The sequence below is a fragment of the Zeugodacus cucurbitae genome, chromosome 6 (assembly GCF_028554725.1).
Source record: "Zeugodacus cucurbitae isolate PBARC_wt_2022May chromosome 6, idZeuCucr1.2, whole genome shotgun sequence".
NCBI lineage: Eukaryota > Metazoa > Arthropoda > Insecta > Diptera > Tephritidae > Zeugodacus > Zeugodacus cucurbitae.
In genome coordinates this window covers 63,695,507-63,714,024 of record NC_071671.1, presented here as the reverse complement: position 1 = coordinate 63,714,024, position 18,518 = coordinate 63,695,507, and the positions used below count along the sequence as shown (strand labels likewise).

The 18,518-nt window shown below is 35.8% G+C and overlaps 6 protein-coding genes across 7 annotated transcripts in view; 4 read left to right on the top strand and 2 right to left on the bottom strand.

The window, feature by feature from the left end:
* Positions 1–6,399, bottom strand: part of LOC105209397 (uncharacterized) — a 187,054-nt gene extending 180,655 nt beyond the window's left edge. Inside the window, exon 1 of the mRNA XM_029038455.2 lies at positions 6,306–6,399. The gene's annotated coding sequence lies outside the window, so the exon portion shown is untranslated. The remainder of the gene's footprint in view (positions 1–6,305) is intronic.
* Positions 6,400–7,202: 803 nt separating this feature from the next.
* Positions 7,203–11,513, top strand: LOC105209334 (probable protein phosphatase CG10417). Of its 2 annotated transcripts, XM_011179697.3 has the most exons (9): positions 7,203–7,668; positions 7,774–8,084; positions 8,151–9,048; positions 9,103–9,300; positions 9,360–9,428; positions 9,490–9,540; positions 9,611–9,924; positions 9,990–10,187; positions 10,260–11,513. In XM_011179697.3, exons 2-9 carry the CDS (start codon positions 7,974–7,976, stop codon positions 10,749–10,751), a joined length of 2,331 nt encoding a protein of 776 aa, XP_011177999.2. In that variant the 5' UTR covers positions 7,203–7,668; positions 7,774–7,973; the 3' UTR covers positions 10,752–11,513. The 2 variants fall into 2 exon arrangements, with proteins under 2 accessions (XP_011177999.2, XP_011177997.2); XM_011179695.3 differs by having other exon boundaries at positions 8,151–9,300.
* A 244-nt stretch (positions 11,514–11,757) lies between these two features.
* On the top strand, positions 11,758–13,995 carry LOC105209333 (BTB/POZ domain-containing adapter for CUL3-mediated RhoA degradation protein 3). The gene is made up of 2 exons (XM_011179694.3): positions 11,758–12,521; positions 12,670–13,995. The coding sequence occupies exons 1-2, from the start codon at positions 12,356–12,358 to the stop codon at positions 13,389–13,391; spliced, it is 888 nt and encodes a 295-aa protein (XP_011177996.1). The 5' UTR covers positions 11,758–12,355; the 3' UTR covers positions 13,392–13,995.
* Positions 13,996–14,221: 226 nt separating this feature from the next.
* On the top strand, positions 14,222–15,007 carry LOC105209331 (intraflagellar transport protein 20 homolog). Its single transcript, XM_054233055.1, has 2 exons — positions 14,222–14,383; positions 14,524–15,007. Exon 2 carries the CDS (start codon positions 14,537–14,539, stop codon positions 14,930–14,932), a length of 396 nt encoding a protein of 131 aa, XP_054089030.1. The 5' UTR covers positions 14,222–14,383; positions 14,524–14,536; the 3' UTR covers positions 14,933–15,007.
* On the bottom strand, positions 15,002–16,200 carry LOC105209332 (INO80 complex subunit B). Its single transcript, XM_011179693.3, has 2 exons — positions 16,059–16,200; positions 15,002–15,999 (listed from the first exon to the last, which is right to left on the bottom strand). The coding sequence occupies exons 1-2, from the start codon at positions 16,072–16,074 to the stop codon at positions 15,002–15,004; spliced, it is 1,014 nt and encodes a 337-aa protein (XP_011177995.1). The 5' UTR covers positions 16,075–16,200.
* A 143-nt stretch (positions 16,201–16,343) lies between these two features.
* LOC105209330 (60S ribosomal protein L18a) lies at positions 16,344–17,530 on the top strand. The gene is made up of 2 exons (XM_011179691.3): positions 16,344–16,496; positions 16,935–17,530. The coding sequence occupies exons 1-2, from the start codon at positions 16,479–16,481 to the stop codon at positions 17,448–17,450; spliced, it is 534 nt and encodes a 177-aa protein (XP_011177993.1). The 5' UTR covers positions 16,344–16,478; the 3' UTR covers positions 17,451–17,530.
* Positions 17,531–18,518: the final 988 nt, after the last annotated feature.

Sequence of the window (18,518 nt, the reverse complement as noted above, 5' to 3'; positions counted from 1 at the left end):
TTTTTCTGGTTCCGAGATAGACAAAGTCCTTAAATTTTTAAAATTTATTGCTACAAACAGCGAGGAATCTTTGTGTGTAGCCTTATAGTTCATCAAGAGACCAAGCTCTACCGTACTGCGGCTCGGATAAGGCACACAGGAAGGAATCAACCTGTCTAAAATCCCATCTGGTATCGAACAAAAATTTCATGATTGAAATCGACTATTTTTACCTTAAAACACAGATTTTTTGAAAAAATCATGTAAAAAAAGTAAAATAGTTTTTAAATAAAATAAATAAAATTTTCTTCTTCTTCTAAAATTCGCATAATTAAATTTGAAGCGGAATTACTCCACCCACCATTTTATTAATGTAATTATATCAAATATTTTCTTTTAATATAACCACTTGCTACTTGAGAATACTCGAAAGCCACTTGATAGTTGACAGGTGCTTGAGCAATGCGAGAATTGAATTGTCACCGCATTTAATATCAACAGCTAGCTATATACATCAACACATACATACAGTACATCAAGTATATATATACATATGTACATGCAAGAGAAGCGCTGTCAATATGACTTAAGCCACTTAACTGTTGAATTATTTGCCTTACATATGTACAGATTACACATCCACCCACGTCTTCAAACCGACTTCCAAGACAAGATGAGTCTTATATTTACATTCAGTTATTGTTATTAAATATTTTTTCCTCATTCCTCAATATCTTTGAGCGCTCTCGCATACACATGGATATGTATAACGGTATATATATGTGAAAATGTACCGCCGTCCGTCCACACACACACTTACACAAGTCACTACAAATGTGTCAACTGAGCAAATTTAATGAGGAACAGACACTTACGCAACGCTACTTGACACTGCAGAAACGACAATGTAAGTGACGAAGAGCGTGAAATCACGAATACACACATTGAAACGTTGCATCGAAATCGGTTGAAATGGCAAAAGATAAGAAAATAATTGAGACGAACTGTGTTACACGGCTGTCCACACGCGCTTGCTCATATTCTTTCACGCTTTCTTTACAACTTCAATTATTATATAGATATGGGAGGAGGGGTGTGAGTGAGTAGCTTCAAGGTTGTGCTTTTCTTTTCGAATAATGGAAATTTTACAATGCGCGTTGTAGTGTGTAGTTAAAGTATTCAGAAAAGTAGTAATACAAGCACCTGGCCATTTTACAGATTTTATATTAAGAAAACTCAGATTATCAAAGCTTTCTTTTATCCATTGGGTACGTTTTGAAAAACAATTCTCTACAAGATCTCATAACTGTTTATATGATTCCTAAGGCAGTTTCAATACCTGCTATTGTAAAATTTCCAAATATGTAACTGTTGTACTTCGATGAAATTTTTCAAAAATTTTTTAAATTAAAATGATGGAGGCAGCTGTCTCACTAAGCGATTGGAAATCCTTAAGTTGTGCTTTTGAGAGCCAGGCGCCAGGATACACAAATAAAATTGATGTTTGGGTGGCGCATGATTTGACGCAATAAAACCTTCTGGACCGAATCAACGACTGCGATATGCTGCTGAAACGGAACGAACTCGACCCATTTTTGAAGCGGATGGTGATTGGCGACGAAAAATGGATCACATACGACAATATCAAGTGGAAACGGTCGTGTTCGAAGGCCGGTGAATCGCCCCTAACAGTGGCCAATCGGGATTGACGGCCAGGAAGGTTTTGCTGTGTGTTTGGTGGGATTGAAAGGGAATCATCCACTATGAGCAGCTCTCATATGGCCAAACGCTTAATTCCACCATCTACTGCGAACAATTGGACCGCTTGAAGCAGGTGATCGATCAGAAGCGCCAAGTGATTACCATCTGTTCCTGTCCATGGCGAACACGTTGAGCACCCGGGTACCCACCATCATACTTTTCTTTTAATAATTCGGTGAAATATTTTTTTTTTCGAACTGAGCTTCCGGATCCTTGCGATTTAGCTTTCAACAAAGTTCTTTCAGTATTCAAAATTGAAAAAAAAATTTAATGAAATTGAAAAATATGTTTGAAATTAGTGAACTCGCAGGGAGCACCCGGGTGCCCGGGTACCCACTATAAATAAAACAATGCAATCATCATTTACACATGAGATTAAATACTGAGAAATGTTTCAACTAGATAACTTGCGATAATAAATAAATAATTACATGAATTGGCAGCATAAATTTAGTAAAACTTCATTTATTGTTCAGCACAATCAGGACATGTTATTTTCGATATAGAGTGTTCATCGCATACAGGCCTTTTGATGTTGGTACAACTTTTTCCAGTTTTTCTTCGCCTTTTCATTGTCAGTTGGTAGCAAACGTGACAAGAACCAGTGACTTTCAACTATCCAAAACTTAATTATAAAATGTTCAATCTAATATTTTTCAGCAGTGGCATCTTTGGTAAATATTATAAAAAATACGAGTTTTGAAAGCTCTCTCTCGAATCAAAGAGTTTCATTTCAATTTATCTATGACCAAGCTGCATCACTCTGTACTCCGAATTTACTGAAATGAGGATATTCTTCGATAATACCACAACTACAAACATTTCGGATATGTGTCGACGTGTAAAGGCGAAAACTGATCGTGCCCCACCCGCAGAGCGCGGGAAATCCCTCTACCGATTTCTCTTCCAGAAAAAAAAATAAAATGTGCGACAAGAGTCAAACACAGCTAAAATACTTGTTATATACTCTTAAGAGAATTATTAAATTGTTTTTTTTTTTCAGAATTTCGTTCGCTTCTAAACTTCGAAAGTATTTTATTAGTGTGGTGGGTACCCGGGATGCTCATTAACATGGCTAAAACTGGGTGCTCACATAAGGGCTAAATGAAATAAACATTTATGACAATAAATTTTTCAAAAAAATGTTTAAGTTTTTTCTATCAATAAGGAAAGGACGATGATTCAATGCTGTTGTAGTAAAAAGTTTCGGATATTTTTATTAACAAAGACCCTTAATCCAATTGAACTTAATTTGAACATTTTAAAAAATGTGAACCTTTAATAACCGTTAAAAAATATTATTTTATTAAGTTTTGATTAAAAAAATGCCTTCAATTTGTTCTGGTGCATAAGTAAACAGTTATTGACTGGTAAAATTAAAATCCAACCATTATTGTTAATATAATATTAAACATTTCATAACGGTGATATTTTTCCAAAATCAAAATTAATATAAAAAACAATCAAATTCGCTCAACTGCAAATGCTTTCAATTAATTTGCGCTGAAAAGTGCATGCCACAATGTTAAATGCCAAAAAAAGTGTTTGCACTTGAAATTTCAATTGTTTGGCAGCAACTCAAAAGTCTACCAACAACAAGCTGAAACATGCAAATATACGAGTATGTACGTACAAAAAGTGAGTGGTAAGCAACACTTTATTTCTTTTGTAGCGTTTTATTTAATTTCATTTGCAACAATTTCGGCTATGAATTCAATTTCGTAAGCGCAGCGCAGCCGCACACAGACACACACACCTGCAGCGGTGGGATGTGCCATGCCAGCGCCACACACTGATTTGCTGCGCTTCGCCAGCCAAACATAACGGTACTAACAATTTTAATTTTGCGCGCATTTGCACGTACGCCACGTTAAAGGTCAACAGGAAAAATAAAGTAGAGAAACTTGACTGCCACGAGGCATTTCTGCCATGCAAATGCACAAGTTTTATATATATTTGTTGTTGTTGTCGTTTGTATGTGGCATGTTTGTATGTGTTTGTGCGCTTTATCATTGACACGACGCCATTGTTGGTTGCAACCATCAAAATTTGACTTTTTCGCAAAAACTTTTGCTTCCCTTTGCGGCTGTTTTGGTGTGCTTCCAATGAGGCTTCATACACGCTGCACTTCACTTTATTATTGCGAATAGAATTCACTGTTATACGAGTATTCTAAGTATTTTTTGTTTGCATGTCTTTCATTTTATTTTGAGTGTGTGTGTGTTCTTTTTTTGTGCGAGAGAGAGCGACTCTTGTTGAACAGGCGCAAACTTTCGCGTTAACGTGCTTGAGCAGCCTCGAAAGCCCAATGAGATAAGAGATTATTTCGCACGTAGGCACGTTCAACTTTCGTTATCCTGACTGGCATTTCTTGGATTGCCACACCAACGCAGTGACACTTCCGCGCTTTTGAGTTCTTCGCACAAGTGTTTGTGCGGCACAAAAAGACACTGGATGCTGATTTTGAGAGGTACAGTGGTTGTGAATTTGGAAATTTTTGGTGTAAAGTTGCTTGGAATATAATTGCTTTCATTTTAATTTCAAAGTTTGTCGATAGACTTGAAATGCTAAAGGGATTTCTATTCCATATATCCAAAATCAAGTCAAAATCAATTATAAAGCCTAAAAGTATACTACAAATATGGCTCTGATGATTATTAGCTCTGTTTAGGATTTACAGTCATGTTCAATATAATGGCAACAAGTGACAAATATCTTATATTTGAAGAGAAACATTCAGTTCCATTTCATTTGTTATTTTTTTTTTTGCTTCTTCATCAACCTTTGTGCTTCAGAAGTACTTTATTTTGTAAAAAAAAAATATTTAAAAGTGTTAATAAGATTTTAAGAATCACACAATTGACATGAAACATAATGTGAAATATGTATTCTCCTTTCAAGTCAAAATTTAAGATCATATATGATAATAAAAAGAGTTCCATGTGGGACACTTTAGAACAATAAACGATTCTCAAAATATTTGTGGATACCAAACGGTCAAGTTTACTTCATTTAGAATACTAAACTACCATTGTTTAAAAAAAAAAACAATACTTCCTAAGGTATGCTATTTCTATCTCATAACTGTACCTAGAATATCCATTTAGTCTACTTTTAGGCGCCAATATAAATTTACAATACCATGGAGAGCTTAGGTTTACGAACTACTATCCAATTAGACTCAATTACGCGCTATGTTCCATCTAGAAACTGTGGGAAAATTAATAACCAATGCTAATAAATTACATTAAATATAATTCTTTTAATAGACACTGTACCACACCAGTAACGCGACTAAGCCATATATTCAGCATGCTTCCAATTACTTTGTATGCAGCTTTTAATGTGAAGTGAGGCGACGCGCGGTACAGATTTTTACGAAATCTGCAAACAGCGGCAAGCACGTATCAACCTTCAACGGTACACTATAAACCAACATATAAATATACATATATAGAAATGCAAATATATTTATGCTTCTAGTTGCATCAAATAAAGGAGCAATACCAGGCACAAGCAAAACGTAGACTTCATGGCCATAACCTTAACTTTTACAGCAACTCCCCCGCACTGGCTGCCTGCCGTGCATGACATTCTTCCTTTCGGCTGTTAGTTGTTTGCAGATTTCCAAATCAAATTTTGCATGTGACTTTTACAAATTCGTCCTTGAAATATCAACGTATTTCGGCTGTTGCACGTCGCCTCTTCTCTCTCTCTACTAAAGCACAGATTGACATTGCACTGTCGCTAGTTTGGTTGACATTTTTTATAGTATTTTTTTGCAATATATACCGTTAGCACAATTTTTGTGCAATTTTATTCTTCACTTATTTATTACATTTCGTCAATTTTAGTTTTATAGCGCATTAGGTAAGCAAGCGCACGTATGTACCTTACATAGCTGGGAATATTGCAATGACGGCATTAAGCTAGTCAGGAATGAGAGTGAATTGCTTGCGTTTATATGACAATGTTTGAGGTATGTGTAATAGTATTGATTTAAATTCTTTAATTTAAATTTAAAACTAAAATTTTCTATAATTTCAAAGAGGAAATAAGTTTTTTTATCTTTATCTCGTGAAGAGCAAATATTCAAGGAGTGGTTAGTAAAACAATGTTTAATTGAAGAGTTAGCAATTAGGCTGGGACATTATAGAGCTGATCAATAGTACTGTTGGAACTTCTGCCTCCTTTTCTAATGCATTTTTAAATCGATGTAAATTGTTTACAAAATTAAAATAACTTTGCATCGTTTAAGCTACGTGAAAGTATACATTATTATTATTGCTGTGATTTTTGGGCCATTATAGTAAAATCATCGCTAAAGTATTAACAAAGAAAATATTTATACTTCAGAGTCTGAAGTAAAACGATTTAAAAAGCCGCATATCAGCAATGAATTTGAAATTTTAGGTTATGTTTTCTAATTGTGGTAACCACCCGACAAGACAATGTCAAACCACTGATTGTATATATTTCTTATATGTTAAACCTCAATGTCTGATGTAAACTTCCGCGCTGTTCAGTATCGGCAGACATTCATAATTATAGATGTAATTACATACCTGCTACTAACTCAGCAACACTCCTTACCTTAAATTAAAATAATAACGCAGTTGCATACTCAGTTGGTTTTCGAACTTCCTAGTAAATTAATAAAATATTTCATTACAAAACGCTACTAATATTGCATTAACATACCGGAAATCGAATGATGCACCGCTCCACTCACAGAAAGCACTTGAACACCGACTATACTTTATATTATATATAATTTATACAGTAATACTATAAGACCATGCACACTAATACACATTATATTTAAAAAAAACTATTTTATAACAAATAATAACACTAATTTCTCTAAGTTATAAAAACTTTTTGCAAATCTTTAATTGTAAAATGATATTTGACTACTGATTCAAACTGTCAAACGGCTGAGCAGCGAAAATAGGAGGAAATGAAATGTGAGCATAAAAGAAAATGCAATTGCACACAGCGAGCGCACAAAAGTGTATTTCCTTTATATTAACATATGTCCTATTGGGTATTATTATTGGGTATACGCATATGAACATTTATAAATAAATAAAATGTTTATTTTTAAAAGTTATAATCCATTGCAAATTGATATTTTAACAATTGCGTGCAATCATTTCAGCTTTCCAATTCATTACATCACAGCTTGTTATTTGACGCCGTTGAATTAAATCCAATTCGCAGCCAATTTCATCAATATGACATTACCAGATTTATTGAATTACAGCAAATAACCTTAATCTCTTTCGATGTCTTTTTTCATCAAATAACATAATGGATTTTCAAAAATTATTTAATTTTATTGAATTTTCGCATTACTTAACAAAATTTGTAATTATATAAATTCCTATTTGAAAAAATAAAAATAAAAATACTTACATGTGCTGAGTCTGGCAACCACATCTTTATCCACGCTTTATGTTTTTTATTCCTTGCGCTGCGGTTCTTTATAAATTTCTTTTCATTCGCCAATTTCATTTTCGCCGCCACCGCTGCCTGCCACTAGTACGTCTGCGTCTGCAGGTCAACGCCTGGAAAAAAACTTGAAAAATTGTGAAAAAATTGCGCAAATAATACAATAAATCGAAGAAAAACGTGCCGGAAGGTGCAGAAAGTGTTGGTGACATTGAAAACAAATTGGTTTACAAAAATTTGCAGTGGTTTTTGCACTCAATCGGTTGCGAAAAAACGCCGAAGAAATAAAAAAAGAAGAAGAGCAGCTGCAAGAAGCATCACAAGGGGACAGCATTGCAAGCGTTGTTGCCAAAATAAGGCGTTGGATACACACAACGAGGAAAGCTATCCAAAGCCAAGAAAGCAAAAAATCAAGAGTCGGGGCAAAGCAAAGGCGAGAAATAAAATCAATTATTTTAGGAAGGGGTAGCAGTGGTAAGTATTTGATAAAGAATGCGCCTGGATATTTAGTTTATTAATCGATAACTAAATAAAAAAAATACTTATTCACATATTCTGCTTCCACGTGCTATGTAATAGCTGCACAAGTTTTGTTCCCGCTTTTAGCGTTCACAAAATACCGGCATTGAGTGTGTATACATTGTTAACTTAACAACGCTTCGACTTTAAAGCATTGATTTTCCACAATTGGAATTTGAATTCCCTGCCGCAGTGTTTGTGTTTTTACGTGTTAAATAAATTTTGCCGCTAAACTGTTTTGACGCGTTGTGTACTGCAAAATGGGCGCGTACCTATCCGAACCGAAAACGGACAAGGTGTCTACGGACGAGTCTAATGATATATTGACAGTGGGAGCTAGCTCTATGCAAGGATGGCGCAATAATCAGGAAGTAAGAGTTATAAATATGAAAAACAAATATTTCCATTTTACTATATACATAATATTATTATAATAGGATGCTCATAATTCCATTTTAAATTTCGATGGAAATACCTCATTTTTTGCCGTTTACGATGGGCATGGGGGTGCCGAAGTAGCAACCTATTGTGCGGATAAGCTACCGCAATTTCTAAAGGAATTGTCCACATACAAAGGTGGAGAATTCGAAAAGGCTTTAAAGGAGGCCTTTTTGGGTTTTGATAAAACATTGCTGGAACCACAAGTAGTGGAAATATTAAAAGTGTTGGCTGGCGAGAAAGGCTTTGATGGAGATGATAGTGATGCTCATGAGGATGATGAAGACTTTGAAGACTTGGCTGAGCTACATGAAGAGAGTCATTTGCCTTTAGATGAAGTATTGGAAAAATATAAAGGTGGACCGTGCATGCCATCACTGAAACGCGTTAAAGATGGAGCGACTGGCTCCAAGCCGCAATCACCTTACTTACGTGGTCGACGTGCAGCGGCAGTTATAGCTGATGCTACAAATAAAGCCGTATTAGATCCAGAATCCAAACCAGAGGGTTCTTCTACATCTGCTGCCGCTTCGGCTGCTGCTTTATCGGGCGAAAGTGGTGCCAGTTCTTCGCACAAACCAGCTGTAGGTACATCGTCAAAGACAGAATCCATAACTTCCGAATCGGGACCAAGTTCATCAAACAGCGGCAATGCGGCAAAAATGGACACAGATGAACCCGAGGAGGATTCTACCGTCAGCAGCAGCAGCTCGAGCGCAAGCAAGCCTACCAATAATATTTCTGCTGAGGTGGAAAACAACAAACCGGAGAGCAACAGAGAAAAGAATTCTGCAAACGGTCCTGCAGCAACATTGGCCACTGATAGTGCAACGTCTTCGGAAAATAATAAGGAGGTTTGCCCGGATTCCTCACACACCAAAGAGGTTGAACAGAATGGTAGTGTATCTTCATCAGAGAAAAAGCCAATTAAAAAACAAAATTCTGCTGCAGCTGACATGGACACAACTGTTTCGGGTTCGAATGATGCTGCGAAGAGAATACAAAATGGCACCATCGGCAGTACTTCCGCAGCAAATAAACAAGTGGCTGGCAGCACTGCAATTACTTCCACCAGTAAGGAGTCCAAGAAGCTTAAGAAAACCGTGAGTGGCGAGGAAGAATCCACCGATGATGATGCCGATTATGAAGGTGAGTTCTGTATATATTTTTGTTGGTTTTGTTTAATAAATAATAATTTATGCAAACAGAGAATGCTGAAGAAGGCGATGCTAAACATAGCTTGGTATATTCCTCCGAAGACGAGGAAGTTGAAGAAGGTAGGCATATTATTTTACACAATAAATACAAAAGTTTATTTTATTTAATTTCTGCCTTTAGCTGAGAATTCAAGTGTATATTCGTCTGATGAAGAGGTTGAAGAAGAAGAGGGTGAGTTGTCTTTATTATTATCAGTAACTTGAAAAGATTATATTAATAAATGCCTGTTTTTGTTCTTTAGAAGAGGATGAGGAAACCGCACTTGCTAACGAGCAATTCTGTGCCGATATGATTGAGGAGCCTGGCAAGGATAGTGGTTGCACTGCTGTCGTTGCACTACTAAACGGTCGAGATCTATATGTGGCGAACGCTGGCGATTCGCGATGTGTAGTTTGCCGTAATGGTAAAGCAATCGACATGAGTTTGGATCATAAGCCGGAAGATGAAGAAGAATCATCGCGTATTATAAAAGCTGGTGGACGTGTGACATTAGATGGTCGTGTAAATGGCGGCTTGAATCTATCGCGTGCTATTGGCGATCACGCCTATAAAATGGTAGGCGTTTTGAAAACAATAAGTTAGTTTCAACTTTCAGTAACAAATTTTTTTTTTTTTGACAGAATTTGGAGTTGCCCGCCGAAGCGCAAATGATATCTGCGTTGCCGGATGTGCGAAAACTTATTATCACAGCAGAGGACGAATTCATGGTATTGGCTTGCGATGGCATTTGGAACTATTTATCAAGTGAGGAGGTGGTCGATTTTGTGCGTCAACGTTTGAAGGATGATTCCAAAAAAATATCACAAATCTGTGAGGAGGTAAGTTAAACTAATTGTACATATCTATTATTGTAGTAAATATTTAATAAATATTTTTATTGACTTCCAAAGCTTTTTGATACTTGCTTGGCCCCCAATACCATTGGCGATGGCACGGGCTGTGACAATATGACAGCTGTCATTGTGCGTTTCGAATCCAAAATTTTGGAATTGCCAACTAAACTAAAACCCGAGGAAATTGTGCTTATTAAGGATATTGCCGCTAAAACATCTAACACTAATGCATGTGCTCAAAAGAATGAACAACCATGTCTGAAGCGCGCAGCCTCACCAAGTTCCGATGACAATTCCAATGAAGCCGAAAATGCCAACAAAACAAAACGTTTGAAGACTGATGAGGATACTACCTCAACAACCAACACAAACAAGACCACAGTGGAGACAACTGCATGCAGTAACAGCGATGCAGCGGCCAGTAGCAGCTCATCTGAGGCAGCGGCAGCAGTTGCAAGTATTACGGATCAAAAGGATTGCGATAGCAACACTACGGCAAGCAGCAATGATGCAGCGGATACTGATAATATTGCGGTGTCCTCGACGTAAATACATATATTTTGTTAACAACAAGCAGCAATTGGAGTGTGTGAATTCCCTAATTGGTTTACTCCATTTATTATAAAACGGAAGGAATTATATGTTTAATTTGTAAGAAAATCACAAAATCTCGTCTACATGAGAGTTCTAATTTTCACAATGACTAATATTAAGATTTTAAAACGGATTCGCGGCAGAATCAATACAACAATACCAAGTTTACAGTGGATTCTTGTAATACACCTTTTGTACGAAATATTGACCAATCCAATAGCAACAAGAACTGGAATATATTTTCTTGAGTTCAACATAAAAGTAAGGCATAAAATAAGCTCTCATTAGTGAAATTTCTGTCAGCTCAAAGAGCGTATAATTATATTTTTGGTTGCAGTATACTTATGTACGTTTGATTTTGCTGTAATGCAAGTAATGAACGTATGTTCACTCATTGCACTCTAATTACACCGACGATACTTTAGATCAACAGACAAACTATTCTTAATTATCACACTTTATTGTTGCATATCCGTAAGCAAGGCGACCCACCAACATACATACATACATAATTAAAAGTTCATTGTGGGAATTTGTGGAAAGAACGCGATGGCGGAGCAGCAATTTAGTTTTCATATAATACACTTATATATTTTGTAAAGTAAATTACAGATAACTCGTACATATAAATACATACACAAGAAGGCATAATTTTAATTAATTATTATTACAAAATCAATATATACACAATGAAATGGTAAATAAAATGAAATAAAATACTTAGTTTTTAAATAAAGTAAGGTCCCCAACAGTTATAATAAAAAAAAAGTGGAGTTCTTATTATTTTCGCTTGACGGGGATGGATAATTGGGTAGTGAGTATAAAAATAATTAAAAGAATTAAAAAAAAATGGTGATTGGTGCGGCTGTGTGTCAAAAATGAAAATAGTATTTAAAAAGCTCTATATACATAGATATCTTTGGTAAACTTCTATTACACAAAAAACAAAATATTCCGAAAAGCTGAAATTTATAAACAAAAATTAAAAATATTTTATAACCTATCATCCGATGTCTAGCAAAAGATCGTCTTACATTCACAATTCCTCAAAAAATCTGTGTAGCCCATAATCCACCGAAATGTATTAAATAAAATTAAATCACCGATGTGGCAACGATGGTCTTGAAAAATTTGTCAACTTGGTGCATTTGTGCTGTTTTCTGCTCCTCCCAAAGATATATTTTTATTTTGCAGCTGGAAAGTAGTGTTTCTTCAAAATGGTGGAATTTGTATTTAACAAAGAGTTTTGAATAATATTTTTACGAAAACTTGCGGCTTTAAAGTGCTACAATTGTAATCGTTTGCTTGCAAAACCAACGCAACTATTCTAGCTAGAAGTTTAGGTGGCTTACAAAACCAGCAGTATATTTATTAAAACCTCTCCTACTCGTCTAAAGGTCGTCAAAATTGATACCGTCGCAATAATAACGTCGAGCACCTGCAACGCCAAAGATAGCGTTTGCAAAAGCTCCAGTGGCGTTAGTCTAGTGCCAAGCTGTAGTGGTGCTGCTGGAAAAGTGCAGTTAATACCTGGACCAGGATTAGTGGCGACAAGTAAAATGTCGGGTGATCAGAAAACCCTGCTAAAGGGACACTCATCGCAGTATGTTAAGTTGAATGTGGGTGGCAGGTTGTACTACACCACGATTGGTACACTGACCAAACACGATACCATGTTGAGTGCAATGTTCAGCGGACGTATGGAAGTGCTAACTGATTCGGAAGGTAAGCAGGCAGAAAAACTTATAATTGAAAAGAGAAGTGCGAATTAAGTTGTTCTAACAAACAAATTAATCACATTCTTACAGTTATGAATCATTTGTACCACATTTTGATGTTTTTTCCTCTTAATTTTTAATGTTTTGCATTTTAGGTTGGATTTTAATCGATCGTTGTGGCAATCACTTCGGCACCATACTGAACTATTTACGTGACGGTACGGTACCGCTACCAGAATCTCATAAAGAAATAGCTGAATTGCTTGCCGAGTCAAAATATTATTGCATCACCGAATTGGCCATGTCATGCGAGCGTGCACTACTAGCACATCAGGAACCCAAACCAATTTGTCGTATACCATTAATTACATCGCAAAAGGAGGAGCAACTATTGATAAGTTCATCGTCAAAGCCAGCTGTAATTTTGGTAGTGCAGCGACAAAATAATAAATATTCATACACCAGCACATCAGATGATAATCTGCTGAAAAATATCGAACTTTTTGACAAACTGTCTTTACGTTTCAATGAGCGCATACTATTCATCAAAGATGTCATTGGACCAAGTGAAATATGTTGCTGGTCATTCTATGGACATGGTAAAAAAGTTGCTGAAGTATGTTGCACGTCCATTGTGTATGCCACAGATCGAAAACACACAAAAGTCGAATTCCCCGAAGCGCGTATATATGAGGAAACGCTGCAAGTACTTTTGTATGAGAATCGTAATGCACCAGATCAGGAATTATTGCAGGCAACATCATCGGTACGCGGTGCTGTGGCGGCGCCCGGCATGCAGCAGTACACCAGTGATGAGGAGGAGGAACGCACCAGCTTGGCACGTTTACGTTCGAACAAACGCAATAACCCCACTTGATTCATGAAACAATACGTTGGATGACAACGCACCGCATTTCCCTAACTTTGGCGGGATGTTAGCGGAGGTAGTGTGTAAATCGCCAAAGAATGATACTATTATGGGAATTTGAAAACATGCGTACGCGATTAAAATGCTAAAGACAAATTTTGCTCGAAAATTTACAATAAAACTGTATGTTCAGTGCACGAAAGACTAGACGCATAAAATTACGCTAAAGGTCTATACTACATAAATTCTTAAACGTATTTGCCATGTTCGGGCACATTAACATACTTATTTTTTTATATCACAATTTTTTTCACCACATAAAATCATATGCATATAAATATGTTGATGATCTGTTGCTTAACAATTGTACACGCTATAGTATTAAATGCATACACAAACATTCTCATTATCAGTTTGCAATTTACAAATTGCTCTTTAGTTTCATATTTATACAATTGCGTTTGTTGCCAGTGCGGAACTGATAAGTTTCACGGACGCGGTTTATATTTAAAATTAATTTTTTTATACTTACACACAGGCAGATTGTAAGATCCATACATACATATATAATTTACATACCAACAAATAAAAATTATCGCATTGATGAATCAAATATTTTCACTATTATTTCAAAATATACATTTAGATAAAGGAAAATATATATATCTGAAATACATATTGTAGTGCATATAGTAAATACTAAATTTTTAAAGTAAGGAAGAAGAAGAAGAAATATAAAAACAGTTATTTGATGAATACATATGTACTTACATATATATGTAAGTTTATATGAATGAACATGTATTCCAAAGAAATATTTAGAGATATGTGTCAGTTAAAAGCAAGGTTTAGTAAAATCTGTTATTAAAAATGTTATGACAAAAATTATAATAATTATGTATCGAAAATATAAAAAAAAAAAGATTTTCAAATATTTTCCTAGCTGTCAAACGTATTTGTTGATCAAACGTTTTGTCAAGATATTAACGGTTGTTGCTATGGTAATTATTAAATGGATAAACAAAACAAATGCAGTAAATTATGAAAAATTACATTAAAGTCTAGTCTGCATAGCACATAATAAATATTAGTATTCAGTGAAATTCTTATTTAATAAATCATTGGTGATTTTTGGTATCAGTATTTACTAAAATATGTCGGAAGAACTCGAGAAAGCCGGACTATACATTGATGATATCTATCGGCTGCGTGTACAAGATCCAGCAATTGCTAACGAAACAAATGAATTGCGCGAAGAGTGTTTGGAATATGCAGACAAATTGCAAGAATTTAAGAAATATGCTGAAGATTTTCATAAAATCATAAGTGGTTTCGCAAAAGATGTGGAAAAAGAGAAACTACGAGCTATCGGTACACAAAATCTGTTGAAAACTATTGCGAAGGAACGACAGGCAGAGCAGCAGGTGTATCAAAGTAAAATACATGAGAAAAATATTGAATTAGAAAGACTGCGTAACGAATATCAGTACTTGCAACGCGTGGAGTCAGAGCAACAGGAAATAATTAATAATTATTTGCTGAATCAGTGAAATCAATTGTATTTGTATATACTAAATATAAAACATAACATAAATATATAATTAATAATATTGTAATGATTAGCACATTATTTGTCTAATATTTTGCACGTTTTTGCGATAGCAAGCAAAGCTGCACAGCGGCATATTTGTTTTGGAGCAATTATATACCTTTGGGTTATCGCAACCAGTTATGCCACACAATTGTACTTTAGGTGGTGAGCGCGGCGCTTGTGGTGGCAGTGGAAATTCATGCTCAGCTGGTAAGTGTATGTAGGCACCATCTAATGTATTGCGATATGTAATCATTGGTTGAGTTGTTTTTGTCGTTTTATTTCGTGTTGCATTGCGTTGTTTACTTTCTTGCTTTTTGAGTAAACGTTCCATGGTTTTCTTTTTGTCCTTTTCACGTTTCTCATCAGCAAGTTGCTTGCGTTTTTGTGATTTGAGCTGAGCTTTTTGTATATCTTCTGCCGTTAGCGGTTTTTCTTTTTCGCGATAACCATTCGGTAACGACATAAGTAATTCTCCGCCAGGAGAAGGCTCCTTATCTGTATTACGTTCGTACATGGCGCGTTGACGTGCCGTCATCAATTTTGGATCTTTCATTTTTTTCAGTTCATCGTCCATTTCTTCTAATTTACCCGACTCGATCGCTGTCAACCAGCGCTCCTCTTCGCTAGAGGTGCTACTATCGCGCCTCTTCTTGGACTTCTTGTTGTTTGCTGCATTTGGATTAGCGCCGGGTGTTGTCGATGCTGCTGGTGAGCTACTGGTGCTAGCAGCAGTTGTTGTCTGTTGTTTCGAAGCTAACTTTTTACTGCTGCTAGACGCATTTTTGCTGGTGCTTGCCTTTGGTGGTGTAAGTACAGGTGTGGTAGGCGTTGGGGTGCTGGGCGCTGACGAGATTGTCGTGTTGGCGACTTCCTGCTCGTGGTCAACTACATCAACCACGTCAATCATTTCAGCATCGTATATTATTTCTTCTTTTAAAGATGGTGAGGAAGTCGTAGTTTTGTTAAGGTTTGGTGAAGCAGTCGCATGTTTAGTTTTCTTGCTACGCCTGTGTTCTTTATGATCTGCAATATGTTTATTGTGGTTATTTATTAATAATATATTATTATATTTATTTTAATACCTTCTCGTTTAACCATTGTTGAATTTCTTGCTTTAAATATTTTTTAAGTAAATAATTTTTTGATTTATATTTGGTTGATAAATGTAAACAAATTCCTGTTTACTACGCCATCTGTTGTTGACAAATACAGTGGCTGTCAACATGTTTAATACTATATATCGGCTGATCAAAACTAAAGCTACCATTGTTATAAAAATTTTAAAATTATAAAAACTATGAACTCTTGTGTAAAGAGAATTGTCAGCTTTTCTATATTTGTTAAATAAATAATATTAAAAAATATAAAAAAATTTTAATAATAAACCGAATACCCGTTGTTAAATGCAACTCTGTGTTGCTAAATGTCACCGAAGCAACCCTACAAGTTAAGGTGTGAACTTGGATGTGGTTTTCTCTTCCTTTTCTGTGAACGCTGCTAAAATGAAAGCCAAGGGACAGGTAATTTTTCCTAAAATTTATTAAATTTTAGTTGAATTTTAAATATTTTTTCGTTGAATATGATGATTTTAAACAAAGATAAAAGTGAAGTGCACAAGTGTTGAAGAATAAATGCAAGAAACATCCATAACACAGAAATAATCGAATGTGCCAACCAACGTGCTCATATCGGCGGCGAGGAGCTGTCATTTCTGATTAGACACGATGTTGGGTAAAAACTATTGGACGATTATTATAAAAAACACTTAAATTACTGTTTCTAAAACTTCACTTCTTGCATTCGATTGTTTTCTGAAAATGCTTTGTGAATTTAAATTGTGCATATATTTTTACTTTGTAACAAATCAGCTGTCAGAATTTCCTTTGAACCTCAACTTATTGGAATGCATTTGTTTATTTCTATAACTAACATGTTTTTCTCTAATTATCTCTTTACAGTTGAAAGAATACGAAGTGATTGGCCGTAAGTTGCCAACCGAGAAGGAGCCACAAACTCCTCTCTACAAAATGCGTATCTTTGCCCCGGATAACATCGTGGCCAAGTCGCGTTTCTGGTATTTCTTGCGTCAATTGAAGAAGTTCAAGAAGACCACTGGTGAAATTGTTTCATTGAAACAGGTCTACGAAACTTCTCCAACCAAGATTAAGAACTTTGGCATTTGGTTGCGTTACGATTCCCGTTCCGGTACCCACAACATGTACCGCGAATACCGTGACTTGGCGGTTGGTGGTGCCGTGACACAATGTTACCGTGATATGGGTGCTCGTCATCGTGCTCGTGCTCATTCAATTCAAATCATCAAGGTTGACTCTATCCCAGCCAGCAAGACACGTCGTGTGCATGTCAAACAATTCCACGATTCCAAGATCAAGTTCCCATTGGTGCAAAGAGTACACCACAAGGGCAACAGGAAATTGTTCTCATACAGAAAGCCAAGAACTTACTTCCTGTAAGCTGCTTTACAGTTATTATTTTAGCTTTTTGATTTAAAATAAAAAGAAAGTCGTTGAGATCGTGACTTGAGTGAAATAAAGTGATTTTTTTTATTATTATGAAAAGTTATAAAAAGTGTCATTTGGTCAGTGCAGCTCAAGCTGTGGTAGCATGATCAGTGTGATGTTTTTGCATAAGGGGGAGTATTTGTTTGTCAGCAATTTGATTCCTTTTGGCGTAAAATTTCGGTAGATAATTTAGAAATAATTGAATATATATTTTGTGACTTCGAAGTATGTGCAGCAAGCGCTTCTAATTTAACTTTAAATGAATCTGAATAATTCTTGCATATTTAATTTCTGAAAATGTTGAAAACGCTCAAATTTAGTTGTCGAAATCATTTCGATACTCATAAGAAGAGTTATCAGTAATTGATCTACGAGTATAATATCGACCCAAGGCAAGCCGGCGAAGTTCTCGGCATTTGCTGTTCTGCCTATTATTTATAGCCTAATTTTAAGGAACGCAAAGCCAGTGGCAATCGATGTCATCTATCGCAAGGTCCAGGAAATGAAGTGCATATACCAGCGTATCAGAAGAAGGCATTGTATGCGATCCGAACAACAACAACAATCCGGTGCTACCGGAACAAGTTCGTTTCCGAAGTCTGGGAAAATGTTTGATTTCGGTATTGTTGTTGTTGTTGTAGCGGCATAAAACATTGCCCAAACAATTTCGAGGAATGCTGCCGATCTGACAGTCCTTGGCCGGATAAAAATCCGAGTCCCTTTCGGTTACTTAGAACCGACTGTCGTGGGAACGGTGTTTGATTAATTTCGTCGATTTTGTTTGATTTCGTCAACTTATTACATGAAGAATTAAGCTATCGATCGAAAATCGGATCATTCCAATCATCCTAGAAAACTGTGCTTAATAAAATTACATACCTCTATCCGACCTGTTGAAATCAGTAACAGGTATTACTACTAATTACAGTAGTAGTACTAATTACCTCTTCATAATCTCTAAACATAAACAACCTGCACATTGAGGTTAAAATGATCTCTTTTAAGAAGTATCAGGTTCTC

Bases quoted from the DNA above. Each gene is read 5' to 3' on its own strand.
- LOC105209331 (XM_054233055.1), top strand. From the start codon at position 14,537: ATGTCGGAAGAACTCGAGAAAGCCGGACTATACATTGATGATATCTAT.
- LOC105209334 (XM_011179695.3), top strand. From the start codon at position 7,974: ATGGGCGCGTACCTATCCGAACCGAAAACGGACAAGGTGTCTACGGAC. The intron at 8,085-8,150 runs GTAAGAGTTATA...TTATTATAATAG, and splicing joins GATGGCGCAATAATCAGGAA to GATGCTCATAATTCCATTTT. The intron at 9,541-9,610 runs GTGAGTTGTCTT...TTTGTTCTTTAG, and splicing joins AGAGGTTGAAGAAGAAGAGG to AAGAGGATGAGGAAACCGCA.
- LOC105209333 (XM_011179694.3), top strand. From the start codon at position 12,356: ATGTCGGGTGATCAGAAAACCCTGCTAAAGGGACACTCATCGCAGTAT. The intron at 12,522-12,669 runs GTAAGCAGGCAG...TTTGCATTTTAG, and splicing joins AGTGCTAACTGATTCGGAAG to GTTGGATTTTAATCGATCGT.